Here is a 14218-nt window from a genome sequence, read left to right as displayed (position 1 = left end):
TCTTGTTTTGAACTGCAAAGCAAAATGTGAACCTTAAGCCCTGAAAAAAGCTGAAATAACATCTCAGAAGTGACCGGGAGGAAAAGTGAGAATGTACGTGCCATTGTTCCACCACCACTGTAATTAAACTTGCAGTATAGCCCAATTACTCATCCTCAACCAAGTGCCCTGTGTACACTCTACCTCAAGAAATAAGGCCTGAAACAAGGGTCATGCTCAGACATTACAAAAAGGACACAGATTTGAGGTGAATTCAGAGCATTCTTGTAATGCATCAGGGTGAAATCCACAGCAAAACCTGCATTAAACATAATTGGATTTTGCTATGGATCTGCCACAGGTTTGCTACAGCTGAAAAAATCTCTGCCATGTCTGGACTAAAATTAGAGTTTAGTCTTATAGCCTAAAGGTGCAGACACACCAATAATCGTCCAGATTATGAGTAACGACCATTCCTGTGAATGCTTGTTCCCGATTATCTGACCGTCTAAATGCTCATTCATCGGGTGATCCTGTAGCTTGTGCAGGCACCACAGATCATGGGTTCGCTATAGTGATCCCCCGTCCTCATACAGTCAAAGAGATCGCTGCATGTAACGAGTTGCCAACTGACGGGAAGTAACGCTTCCTTCCCGACAATCGGTCGCTCAGTTGGCCCGTGTTAATCCAACTTAAAGGTTACACGATTAGGGTTTAGCTACTGGCTGTTTGATATTAGGCTAGTCCTGAGGGAATTATCCTTGTGGTCCCCTGGTTTTCACCCTTTAACTGCTATTCAGGGATCTGGTCTTCACTGCAAGTAAGCCACCAGGCTGCTATCTCTTGATAGCCCTGGTGTAGTTGGAAGCGGACACACCGGAGGCACAGGCAAAGCATACAGACAGAACTAATGGGGAATAGGGTACATGTGACACCAAGGCAAACAGACTGGATAAGATAAGGTCAAGCAAATGGAATACATACAAATCCATGAAACAATACAATAGGGAATTGCAAAAGGAACTTAGGTCAGAATCCAGACACAAAACAAGTACTGCAAAAGACACAGCCAGACGAATCCATGGAACAGACACTAGGAGATGGCAAAAGGTCAGAATTCAGACAGAGAACAAGTACTGAACAAGACAAGGTCAGGCACAGAGAATACATACAAATCCACGGAACAGACGCTTAGGTCAAAATTCAGACATAATCTAAACAGATGCAAATAGAACTTTTTGCAAAGCCAGGTGCTGGACACTCAAGTCAGAAAATAAATAGTAAGTATAATGAACTCCTTAGACAAACAGGTGCACACATACAGAGCCAGGGAAGGCGGACACAAGCAGTACAGAAATAAGGTGAGATACAAAGCACAATGGCCCAAATTCCCATCCACAAGAAGCCAACACCAGGATGTACGAAACAGTCGCAACATGCGTCACCATTGAACACAATGGGCCAAAATTCAAACCCAGAAAAGGCTGGTGCCTGTGCACACAGAACAATGGCAACAAGTGAACCTCCATGGTAACTCTGGCCAGGAGCAAGCTGACAAGTGTATTCGCACTTACCCCTGAGGTAAGTCAGGTGCTGCCATTTTGTCCTGTATTCTAACCACTTTCTTTTCTGGAAGCTCAATCTTCATTACTCCTGATGATTCTGCTTCATCTGCAAACACCACAGGAAATGTTAGTTAAAGTAGAAGAAAACGTTTGTTTTAACAGGCTCTTTATGGGAAAGATTCTTTACTGGGAGCAGATTCTTGTTCAGCCTCCTTTCCTACCTTTGCAGGGAGCAGATTCTTGTTTGGTCTCCTTTCCATTCACTACTTGTTTATCTTCTTTTTTCTGTAAGAAGCCAAAAGCTCACATTAGAAACCTTTACATCTAGTCCAGTTGTGTTTTGTGGAACTATTACTTTCTCTAACAATACAGTATATCTTTTATATATTGGTCTGTTAGTTACCAGACCCGGCTTACTTTAGCATCTGATTTCCGTGTCCTTTTCATTATCTCTTCAAGACGCTAAAATAAGCAAAGATGGAAAGTGAACAGTTAGAAAGAGAATACAGCTGTTTTAACATCATACACAAAGCCCAATATTACAAATTATGTGTGAGTGATACTTTGGATTCACAGAACATCAAACATGTCAGTTAAAAACATTTTAACTTTAAAAGAAAAAGGTTTGTGCTGAATGTAGACAGGATTTAGTCTATGGGATCATTTACAGTAACATTTGACAGTAACTTTGACATAGCTCTAGTTGATTAGAATTGGAAACTAAGTAAATCGACATTACAACCTGAACACCCTGGGGGTAGACAACGCCACTACAATGGAGCCTGTGGTGAAGGTGGGGCAGTGCTGAACTACTACTTCTGCTTCATGACATAAAAAAAATGCATTTTCCTGCATCCACCACTAGGGGGAGCACAGTGCATACAGAGTTTACACTGTGTTCAATGGTAAGTGTACAAATTCCTGTGTTTAATCATATGCTGTTTGAGAGGAGAAAGCAGATTTAGAGCTGCATGGTGAGAGTTATCTATGTATTTATGCCAGCTGTCTAGTGTACATACATTAAGAAATATTGGGTTCAGACGATAAATCAGCATGTTTTCAGACATAAAAGTCAGGTAAAATGGGTGAAAGTGTGACTTATTTAAAGATTCCGACACAAATGAAAAAAATGGTACATCCAAAACCTCACTGGGTGACCCTTAAAAACTTTTGGTATGGGTTCAGATGATATCTGTGTATGCTCCTGCAAGTCAACAGAATATTTTCCGCAGATAGAAAATCAATTCTATATAATAAAACACAATATTACATCTTGGGGCAGATTTACTAATATTGTCTACAATTTAGACTTCTTTCACACTAGCATTAGACTATTCCGGCAGTGGAACAACCTGGATAGGTCATTAGTACCTGATCAGCATGGGTTCAACATCTGGGACCCCCACCGATCATCTGTTTGAGGAGATCGCCTCTCCACAGCTTACTAAGCATAGTACCATACACTGCATGGCAGCTATGCTTGGTTGAGCAGCTCATTAACTTGAATGGGACTGAGCGGCACCTAGGCCATATGACCGATGAACAGGCCGCAGTGATCACAGGAGAGCCTCAGCCTTCTCAAACAGTTGATCGGCAGTCACAGAGGGTAGGCCATCACTATAGAAAAAGTTGGAAAACCCCTTTAATGTCTTAACAGGGGTCAGCTATTTTACAAATGAAGGAAGCCCCCTACATTAAAGAATCGTCTAAACGTTCAATTTTTTTTTTCTTATATGGTAGTTTGGTCACAGCACAGAAGTGAGAAAACACAGAAATCCATTCTCTGAAGATAAGCTGTAAACTGTCAAACTTGCCAACAAAACAATCTATAATAGAAAAATTGAGAAAGCCAACGGCATAGGTCAGTACCTTCTTCCGCTCCAGACGCTCCTGCTCTTCTCTCTGGAAGTGCTGTTCTCTCTCCAGTCTCTGCTTCTCTGCTTCTTCACGAGCTTTGGCTTCCGCTTCTTCTTTCTGCGATTGTAAATGTTTCAAAAGGTAAATGCGCACCAAAAACATCCCTAAGACTGTACAGCGTTCCCAGCATGGCGAAGCTTCCCAATTGTTTCCATAGGATTGTGAACTCAGGACAAGGATTTCATTGGTTAGCATGATAATCATGTGCACAAGTCTGGATGCTTGTATATGGTGCATTTTGCCACAAAACCGCATGTAGGCTTTTTAGATGCAGTAACTGACATGCAACAAAACACGATAAAATGAATATGGTGAAATCAGTCAGATTGTAAAACATCAGGTTATGGCTCATGCACATGACCGTGTCCATATTGAAGTCCCCAAACCACAGATCCGCAAAACAAGGACACTTTCCATATGCAATCCGCATTTTTGTCACTACCATCTGTAGAAATGCATATTCTGGTCTACGGACAAGAATAGGACATGTTCTATAATTTGTGGAACAGACACACAGATGAGGACAGCACACAGGTGACACCCGTGTGCTATCACTTTCTTGTGGACCTTGAATGAATGAAAGGGTCCATGTGCAATACACAAAAAATATACTTTGGACATGGATACAAAATACAGTTGTCTGCATGAGCTCCTAAACTAGGGCTCCATTTTGTTACATGGATAAGAAATTAAATGAACCTTTCTGGCACTACACATTTAGGGTCCATTCACACGTCAGTATTTTTCCCTTTCCAGATAAACTTTCCTTTTTTTTGCGGATCCGTTTTTCAGTACAACCTTCCGTTTTTTTTTTTACTAAAGTGCTTCCGAATCCGTTCCGTGTTTCCGTTATTGTTTTTTTTTTTTTCATCCATTTTCCTGTCAACGGATCCGCAAAATCGGATGACATTGTGATGGTTTTGTACATGTCATCCGCATTTATGCGAATCCATTGACTTGAATGGACAACTGACCCGAAAAACGGACAGAAAGTAGGACAAGCTTAATTTTTTTTTCAGGATCCGCATACTCGAAAATAGGAAAACGGAACGGATTCCGTGATTCGGAGAGCACTATGATTGGTGTCTGCATTTTTGCAGAGGCAATTGAAATTAATGGATCCGAAAAAACATTCCGATTTAAATCGGAGCGGAAACAGAGTGTTATAACGGACGTGTGAATGGACCCTTAAGGGCATGTTCAGACTACAAATTGAAATAATCATTCATAATCCAACTGACCGATTCTCTGTAGAGAAATCACATAAAAGTATGGACACAACTGAACGCAAGAATATATTCCCATGGGCCACAGTAGTACAGAAGCCACCATACAATCCCTATACCAAACCCTATCAGAAACTGCATGGATTTATATGCCATTATCTAGAAATGGTGCAGTTTTCTGCTGCTCCATTCTGACCTGTATGCATATAAACCTAAGGCCTCATGCACACGGCCATATCCGTATTTCGTTCACCCCTGAATAAAACAAACCTACAAAATACGGACACAGTCTGTGTGCATTCTGTATTCTTCTCCCTCCCATCAAAAGAACAGGCTATTCACATTTGCAATACGGACAAGAATAGGGCCTGTTCTATAATATGTAGGACAGAAAAATGGATCTGCAAAAAACACTGATGAAGTGCATGACCCGATAGAAATTAATGGGATGAATACGGCTAGCACATATAAGAAAAATACTGGAGTGTGGCTGAAGCCTTACATCATATAAACCTTGATGTATTCAAAAGCTCAATATAGCATTTAAAACACAATCCAAACTGTCTTCAGTCTAAACTTTCTGTACATATTCATTCCAATACACTGACCTCCGCACATTCACTGATCATAATGTGCCCTGTACAATGATATACAGATACAATCATTCTGATTAAGTATCACCAGATATTATTTTCTCTTTATTAACAGACACCCATTTTTTTCAACCAAGTTGTCTCGGTGGATGATAAATAATGCCATGACAAATAGAACACGGTTGCACACACTGGAAACACTAGAGGGCAGCATAGGCCAATGCTTGTTGCAATTCTACATGAGCAGTAAATATATTTGCAAGGACTAGTACCTCATCTGCACTGTGTGATCTGCTATGGATCTGTCATATGACCAGGGAACAGGACATCCGGGTCTACAACTCCTCTGCAGGACTTATCTACATTTAACTATTTGGCATAAGAATATTTTTCCTGACAACCTGGATTTATCCAATCTTGTAGATTCTACTGTTATCTTACTTGTTTCTGCAGTCTCTCCAGCTCCTCTTGCTCAGCCCTGGCCTTTTCTTCAGCAGCCTTCCTCTGTTCTTCCTCTTCCTGTTGACGCCTCTTTTCCTCTGCTAGCCTTCTCTGCTCCTCCAGTTGCCGGGCTTCTGCCTCTCTCTGTAGTCTTTCCTCAGCCTCTCGAAGCGCTCGCTCTTCTCTTTCTCGTCTACAGTTGACAGAATTTTGCAGTTAATGAACATCCATGCTGCTACAGTAAGAGTAAAATTATACGAACCAAATAAATATGTGGTCATTTTAGAACTTCCATACTTATGGGCTTTAGTTTTCAGGTTAATGGATGGGTCACTGTAGTTTAGTAGCGTAGCCTACTGGGCACTCAGATCTAGATTTTAACTTGTGTGGGTATTGGAAGACCATGAAGTACCAGGAAATTACAGAACCGAAATTACCTAAAGTACACTTTCCAAATGCAATTACGCACTTAAAGGGGTTTTGACCCTTCAGCAAATAGCATTTATATTGTAGAGGAAGTTTCCATGGTTACGACCACCCTGCAACCTATCAGCATGGCCATGCTTGCATACTATAATAATTTTTTTATTTTATTTTTTAAACACCAGCCTATGTGTGCTCCCATTGTCCCGGTCACCAGAGAAGCAGACATTTTTTTCCTATAGTGTGCAAGCACGAGCACCACTGCTGGATTACAGGGTGGTGGTAACCATGGAAACGAGCAGTGTATAATGTGATGGAAAAATGAATCCAGCCAGCAAAGGAGGCAATATGGACAATCACAATACATTAGTAAGTAACTTTGTCTACATAATAAATGCCACTCACTGAAGTGACACAAGCCTTTTAACACTAGATAGTCTGAAGCAAGTAAATCACTGTGTGTTTTGAAAGAAATAGCAACCACATAATGCTTTTGTTATGAAATAAGGTTAAAAAAAAAGCATCTATATTCAATTTAAACGGAGCCTTTTGTATGACCATGAGGAATATTATATGTTCCACTGATTTAAAATGACATTCAAACTATTTTCTAAATTTTTCAATATAAGTTGGCTGGAGTCACCTGCAAAGACGTGAAGTGGCAAGGGCTGGCTGTACATGCACAGGGAAATACAGAAAAATGCACCCTGTTAAAATACTCCCTTAATGGGATTCTGCCACCACCACTGAGCATATATAAGTGCTTATATGGCGCTGTAGGTCTCCCATAGAGCTTCCTAACCATACCTGTATATACAATATAAATGTATTTGTGCCCTTCAAAAAACTATTTTATAAATATGGTAATGAGCTTGGAAAAAAGCCCAAGGGGCGGTACTTATCATTTGTGGAGCCCAGCGGCACCCATTTTTTTGTGAGACCCGCTCCTCAACTCACCTTGTACCCTTCTTGACGTGCTGACGTCACCCTGCCGCAGCAGTAACATCATCTAATGTGCGCGCCCATGCTCTCTGAATTCCTGTGCTGGCATCAGCCTCAATAACTGAACTGCGCATGGTTAGAAAGCCCAATAGGAGGCCAACAGCGCCATATAAGCAGTTATATACATGATCAATGGTAGTGACAGAAAGACCAGCAACATTTAAAACTTTAGCAAATGAAATGAATAGATTCAAGGATGCAGGAGTCTGCATTCTGCAGGTTCTTATCACACCCTCTCATACAGTGAGTTTGCATATGCAGCACTAGCATATTTTTTTCCAGCCTTAAAGGGGAGCTTCTTATAATATAGTAAATTGCTATTTACTGAAAAATAAAGAAAAAGCCTATATCTATATGTAGTAATGTAATTTCATGTTCTCACTTGCCGTGGAGGAGACAGATCCACAGTATACAAGTATGGATGTAAACATCTCTTACAATACTTCCATTTTAGGCTTTACTAACACAAGAATTGTTTCGCTGCATGTCGCAAACAGCACAACCACAAGTACTAGTATGTGACAATATAATCAGTAGCTGCCCCCCACCCCAGAAAAGCTAATTATGTCCACCTTTGTTGTTCTTCTCTCTCTCTCCTCTCCTGTTCCTCTCGCTCTCTTTGCTCTCTGGCCTGTCGCCTCTTCTCAGTCAGTAGTCGGGCAGCTTCCTCTTTATCAGTCGTGCCAGCCATTGGCTTGCTTGGAGAGGGGGCAGGGGAAGGAGCATTCACTGCAGCAGGAATAGGCATGGGGGCTTGTGCAGGAGCAGAGACATTTGAAACTGTAGCAGTAGAGTCTAGAAAACAAAAGGACAGTTACAATAAAACATTTACATAAAAACACATCTAAAATGCATGTAGTGTTTTGGTTGCAGCATACAAACCTATATTTGGTGCTGTGCTAGAAGAGGCACTTTCTGGTGCACCCTGTGCCTGTGCTGTTTCCTCTAGTTGAGGCACAGGGGATTGTTGTCTCTCTTTGTCAATCTTATGTTCTGCTTTCTTCTCTTTGACCTTGCCGGGGGTCTTTTCTTCCTTCTCTTTCTCTACCTTGGCTTTTGACTTGGGTGTCAACAGAGCACCCTTTGGAGAAGGCTGTTTTGGGGTTAGTGGTACCGATGGGCTAGGAAAGGGTGAAACTGGACGCCTGATAGGTGTAGATGGCGAGGACGGGCGATTTTTAGACTTCAAGCTGCTAAGAAGGACAAGCCATTACACACAAGCCAAGTAGATAGGAGTGTTCATTCTTCTTCAACTTTAAACTCACCTTCTGTCTGGTGTGGGAGATGCACGGCTTGTGGTGGCTGGAAGTGACTGGCGTTTCTTCATTATACGCTCCCTACTTAGTGCACTTCTTTCACGCTCATTTTCTCTATCTTTCTCCTTCTTTTCTTTCTTTTTCTATGGATTACAAGGGTTTTCAATCAACAGTGCATATTAGAGACTACATAAATATTCCTCAGTTCTTGAGCTTTTAACAAATTTAGGGCAAATGATTTTATAGCGTCTTAATCGGCATAAGGGCTGATAAAATATTTAATATATGACTGTCTTGGTATTTTTAACTTGAATGAAGAGGCTACTCACTGGGGATGAATCAATCCTCTTTCTGGGTGTTATGTCAGGGCTGCCGGCTGTGGTCCTACGACGCTCAGAGCAGCGATGCTTGTGACTACTACATGATGTGAGAGGACTTGCAGAGGCAGAACGGGGACATACAAGGGAACCTGGTAACGATATAAAAGTATGCAAGTAAGAATACAAAAAAAGATGATGGAACGCTGTATGGCTCCAGAAACACACCACTCAAACTCTTACTCAAATCTCTGCTGTTACCAGGGAGTGTTGCTGCACTGCGGCTCCGTGCCAGGAAGGACAAGGTGGGTGTCATCAGTCGGTCAACAATACTGCTCTCCCATGGGCTCAGCTGCAAGCTCCTGTCTGCCAAGAGATAAGAAGGTCAACGCTGCACATAAATGGAAACGGCAGCAGAGAATACATGGTAAAAGCAATTGTGACAGGTACTGATGAAAATAAAAAAATGCAGTATTTTTAATATCATCTGTATAAAAACACATCCATTGTAAAACTCTTATTAAAAATATGGATTATTATCCATTTTTTTGTTTTACCCATAGCAGAGTTTAAAAAAAACTCAAAAAAACAAAACAACTATGAATGTGTCTCGAGTATATTATTTTATCTTTATTAAAGAAGAACTCCCAAAAAAAAAAAAAAATTTTTATATATCTCTGACCTTTTAGAAAGGTACATGATGTAATGAGTAGTCAATGTAATCTTCTTACCAGTGACTGTATTTGTGAGTTATCTCCTCCCTTCTGCTTCTCACCTTCTCACGTGTCATGTGACCAGCACTCAGACTCTCCAAATAACACAGCATGTGTTATGTGTGGACAGGAAGCCAGTTATTCTATGTATTGCTATGGAAGCCTCAATGACAGTCTCATAGGAATGAATAGAAGTAACTGACTTCATGTCCTGTGTCAGTTGGAGATCAGAGAGTTGGTCACATGACAGCTCAGGATCGGAATGGAGGTTAGAACTCACAAATTCAGACACTGGTAGGAAGATTACCTTCACTACCCGCTTTCTAGCAGGTCAAAGAATAAACATTTTTGCGGGAGTTCTTCTTTTGATTAGTATGTGCTTTTGTCTGAAGTTACTACTTTTAAAGATTTCCTGGGGGCTGACTTATTGGAGGTTCCACATAGACAATGCAGCAGCGTGCGCACACATGCTTTATGGCATCTGAAATGAATGGGCGTTTACAGTCAGAGAAATGTCTATTAGGGTCTCCCAGAAGTGGTGATGTACACCTCCCTTCCCCAAAGACCAAGGAGTGACAGGGAAGCCTTGTCTTTATGGCGCTGCAATCCTGCATTATCTACACCTCTAGCAGTGCAAAAGCACCACTCTCTAATAAAAATGGGATGATGTTGCTCAACCTGTCCCAGTCTGCACAGCAAAGCTAACAGGTGAGCTGCAGATTTAAATATTTAAAAAATATATATTGTGTGGATATTAACAAATGTAAATACAACACTTTTTTTGTGCAAATGGCAAAACTTGCTACAAAAACACTGAATGCAACTACGTATTTATAGAGGCAAATCTACCAATTTCTTGGAACTTGCCCACCCTTCTCTTATGGCACAACACTCTGCAGTCACACTGAAAAGAATCCATGTATTATCAGTGTATCCGCTTCAGTAATTTTATCTCAACGTTAGGGCTCACACACACGAACATATTTTTCTTTCCGTGTCCATTACTTATTTTTTGCAGCCCGTATGCGGAACCATTCACTTCAGTTTCGGTATGTAAGCATGTCCTATTCTTGTCCGTTTTACGGACAAGGATTGTTACAATGGATCCGCAAAAAAAGGCGAATCCAACACAGACCTCACCTGTATTTTTTGCATATCCGTGTTTTACGAACCACAAAATACCTACATTCGTGTGCATGAGCCATAACAAACAACATCTTCAGATCAGTAGTGCATATATTTGTAGGTTTACAAAGGAAAGGACAGGCCAGCAGCTTCACTGTTCCATAATTTCCTCCTCTGCGATCCGCCCTGGAAATATCTGAGAGGCCAAATCTGGCGACTAGCTACATTCCAGAGAAACAGAAAGTAATTCTGAGCTTCAAGAGTCTTTGAGCAGCAGTTTATATACTGTCTTTTTCATTTTGTAAACACGGACCGACCATTCAGAGACCTCTCCCTCAAATGTCTGCCCAGCCTAAAGCAGATGTTGTCCTGCAACTTCTTTGTGATCTTCCAGGAAGAAACCTCTAATTCATACCGCACTGTAAATCCCAAGGCATGCTGATGTATAAGATGTCAGAGTTATGCAAGCTCTGCTTTTCCGCTACACAGATGTGGGTGAGCCGACACTGGATATAATTAGAAAACGTCCACAACACTTACTTCTGTTTGGCGAGTTCCACAAGGTAGCAGAGGACTTAGATAATCGCTTGTTGATTATTGAGTCTACATGCCTGGGAAGATTTACTGCAGACACTGAGCATCTATTTACAGCTAAAATTTAAGAGAAACAAGAAAAGCACAGCACAGTACAATAAGTATCTGATTATTATATAAATGTATAGCAATTTAGCCCCAGGAGTGACAAACATATCACACCAGAGGTGTGCTGGCCCCTAGATATTACATAGCTGTCCGCCAAAGCTCTGAATTCTGCCTCCCTTATTAACATGCATCTAAGGCTCAACTCAAAGTGATATATATATTTTTTTTATTAAAATGGAGGATAAGCAGCTTCCAGAGAGCTCTGGCTCTGCTTATCTCCAGGAGAAACTATAAAATCCAACCTGTCCAACCTTTTTTTTTTTTACTTTCCTGGACATCAGACTTGGGAGAATGTCTGACAGTCCACAGAGACATTATATTGATGCTGGACCTTGTTAAATTGATGGGATCTGCCAATAGAAATCCAATGTGCATGCCAGCAATATATTCAAAGTATGAGTTATAGACAATGCATGAGTGCTATCATTTACCCCCTTTTTGTCCTGGAGAGTTCTGATTCAAAGCACCTGCCCAAGACCATCGTTGCTGACGGATCTCTGCCCAGGTCTTCTTTGTAGCACGGTTGACTGCTGCCTCATATTTCTCCTAAGAATTGAAAATATAATATAGTCACAAACACACACAAAAGATGGAGTAGATTTTATGAAAATTTTATAAATACTTGGGTTACCCGTTCCAATGAAGACTTCTGGGACATGTGGAAGAAAAGCAAACTTTTGTATCTAAACTTTCATCCTAAAAAGCATTCCATAGTATTGAAGGGAATGCATCATCAGAAAATGACCTACTGTTTAAAAGAGGACCTTTCACCACGCCTGGTTTAATAGCTACTTGCATTCCCCACGTAATAACAATTTCTGAACATCTATTATTATGGCTCTACGTTATGCTATTCCTTTGTTATTTCTGCTAGCAGTTATGAATGAATTGCTAGCAGTCTGCAGTAAGGGTACCGAGGGGAGGTTTCCAGTTGGGGGAGTGTACCTGCACAGTCTGACAATGGCAGCACTAATTGGATAGAGTCAGACTGTGCAGGTACACCCCCCCAACTGGTTACCACCCCTCTGTACCCTTACTGAAGGCTAATAGCAATGCATTCATGACGTCTAGTAGAAATAATAAAGGAATGGCACAACCTAAAGTCATAGGAATATATGCTACAGAATTAGTATTACATGGGGAATGCATGTAGCTATTAAAAGAGGCGTGTCAGGAGTGGTGACAGGTCCTCTGTAACATGAAAACGTGATTTAAAGGGGTTATTCAGTTTTCTCAGTTGGAAGGATTTTCCACATGGGAAAGAAAAGGGATTTGAAATATTGAACAGTTATTTTTTTCAGGGCCTTCTGAAACTGTTTCAGCAACTGCGCACTAAGTTTGATTTGCCTTCCAATCATTTTTATAAGTATTTGCAGTTAAGACATGCAATAGACGCTCAATCCAAGGTACTGTCGTTAAAGTATACATCTCACCAGACACTGAATTTGGTGGTGGCAGCTGGGACTGCAAGGGGGGCCATTTCGAGGATTTACCAGGCTGTGCATGGTGAATTGTTGAAGGCCTTTCCTCTCAGGGTGAAGGCACAATGGGAAAAAGATGTTGGGACTATTACTGATGCTCAGTGGGAGGACCCCAAGCCTGTCCTTGAGTAATGCTGCTAGATTGTCCCAGTTGTTTCTTATCCATAGGGTGTATAAAACCCTGGTGTTCCTGTATAAGATTGGGTATAGGGGAGACTCATGTTTCCCAAAATGTGAAGAACAACTGGCAGACCTGATATATATGATGTGGAACTTGTGCGCAATACGGGAAATATTTGGGCAATGCGATTAAGTTTGTCAATAAAGTGTATAGTGCACATTTTTCCCTTAATCCAAAAATGTGCTTACTGGGGATCTTTGATTCTGATTACAGACATCTATAGTTGTGGGAATCAACAGGATGCTATACCAGGCACGAAAGACATTAGCGTCCAAAAGGATACAACCATTGCCTCCTGTTATTACAGAATACATAGCGCGTTTGAATATTATTATTATTATTAGATTAGAAAGGGGGGTGTATCTAAAGCAAAAATGTCTATCTAAATTTGAGGCTATATGGGGCCCCTGGATGGATCATTCTGGAGTCTGCAGGCCATGGCTAGCGCTTACTATGGGGCTTATACAATGATAGATGGAATGTAATCAGACCATTGCAGTATTGCAGCCACTGAAAGCTGTCTAATGGAGTGTGTTGTCAAATGAGCCTTGTTGTGACCCCGAGATAACATCTTTCTTTAAGGAGATATTTATAGCTATTTTTGTTTTTTAGCAACCCATTTAGGGGTTGGGGGGTTTGGGGGAGTTGGTTGTAGAACTTTTTTTTTAGATCAAAATTATGAGCAAGAAGTTATTGTCATGTCAATACCCTGTCCTCATTTCATTGAACTCTCTTGGACACTGTGTACATGATTTGTTTGTTGTTACTTGACAAAGTAAAAAAAAAGGGGTTATCCAGTAAAAAGTATTGATGACCTATTATCGGGATAGGTACATGGCCTAGGCGCAGCTCAGCCACCTAGAAGTAAAAGGGGGCTGAGCTGCAATACCAATCACAGCCTCTATACAATGTACTGCGCTGTCCTTGGAAAGCTGCTGGGGTCCTCAGCGCTCACCACAGCACCGGGCGAGTGTGGCGGCAGCTGATCTGTACAGGTAACTTTTCGGTAGCCATTATCCTTATCACTACAGTCAGAATTACAACCCCTTGATATGTAATGACTGTCTCATTACATATTCAACTATTTTATGCAACTTCCCTTTTGTCATCGTTAGGTCTGATTTTATAAGCATTTATAGATTTCTTTTGGCTGTAAAATTGGCAAAACAGGTCAGAAACTTCCTCCAAAGTACTGTAAACTCTCACCCATTTATTATAAGGAAATCCACTGCAAGTCCTTAGCACATGCTAGACTGCACGGACGTCTTCCCTACAAGTAATGTCAATGCTGAACGGT

The 14218-nt window shown here is 41.0% G+C and overlaps 1 protein-coding gene across 6 annotated transcripts in view; it reads right to left on the bottom strand.

Moving 5' to 3' along the window:
- Window positions 1-14218, bottom strand: part of MAP7D1 (MAP7 domain containing 1) — a 77925-nt gene that overhangs the window by 7904 nt on the left and 55803 nt on the right. Inside the window, exons 5-16 of one of the 6 annotated variants that reach the window (XM_044287693.1) lie at window positions 11691-11805; window positions 11098-11208; window positions 8981-9085; window positions 8732-8871; window positions 8412-8545; window positions 8029-8339; window positions 7719-7941; window positions 5722-5914; window positions 3414-3518; window positions 1962-2006; window positions 1766-1829; window positions 1554-1650 (exon numbers count right to left, since the gene is read on the bottom strand). In XM_044287693.1, the coding sequence (XP_044143628.1) occupies window positions 1554-1650; window positions 1766-1829; window positions 1962-2006; window positions 3414-3518; window positions 5722-5914; window positions 7719-7941; window positions 8029-8339; window positions 8412-8545; window positions 8732-8871; window positions 8981-9085; window positions 11098-11208; window positions 11691-11805 (1643 nt within the window). Of the gene's footprint in view, window positions 1-1553; window positions 1651-1765; window positions 1830-1961; window positions 2007-3413; window positions 3519-5721; window positions 5915-7718; window positions 7942-8028; window positions 8340-8411; window positions 8546-8731; window positions 8872-8962; window positions 9086-11097; window positions 11209-11690; window positions 11806-14218 lie in introns of all 6 variants that reach the window. The other 5 variants (XM_044287691.1, XM_044287692.1, XM_044287696.1 and 2 more) reach the window with 5 other exon arrangements.

Source organism: Bufo gargarizans, chromosome 3 (assembly GCF_014858855.1).
Source record: "Bufo gargarizans isolate SCDJY-AF-19 chromosome 3, ASM1485885v1, whole genome shotgun sequence".
Lineage (NCBI taxonomy): Eukaryota > Metazoa > Chordata > Amphibia > Anura > Bufonidae > Bufo > Bufo gargarizans.
The sequence above is the reverse complement of the archived record's forward strand: the minus strand, read 5'-3'. Positions and strand labels throughout refer to the sequence as shown.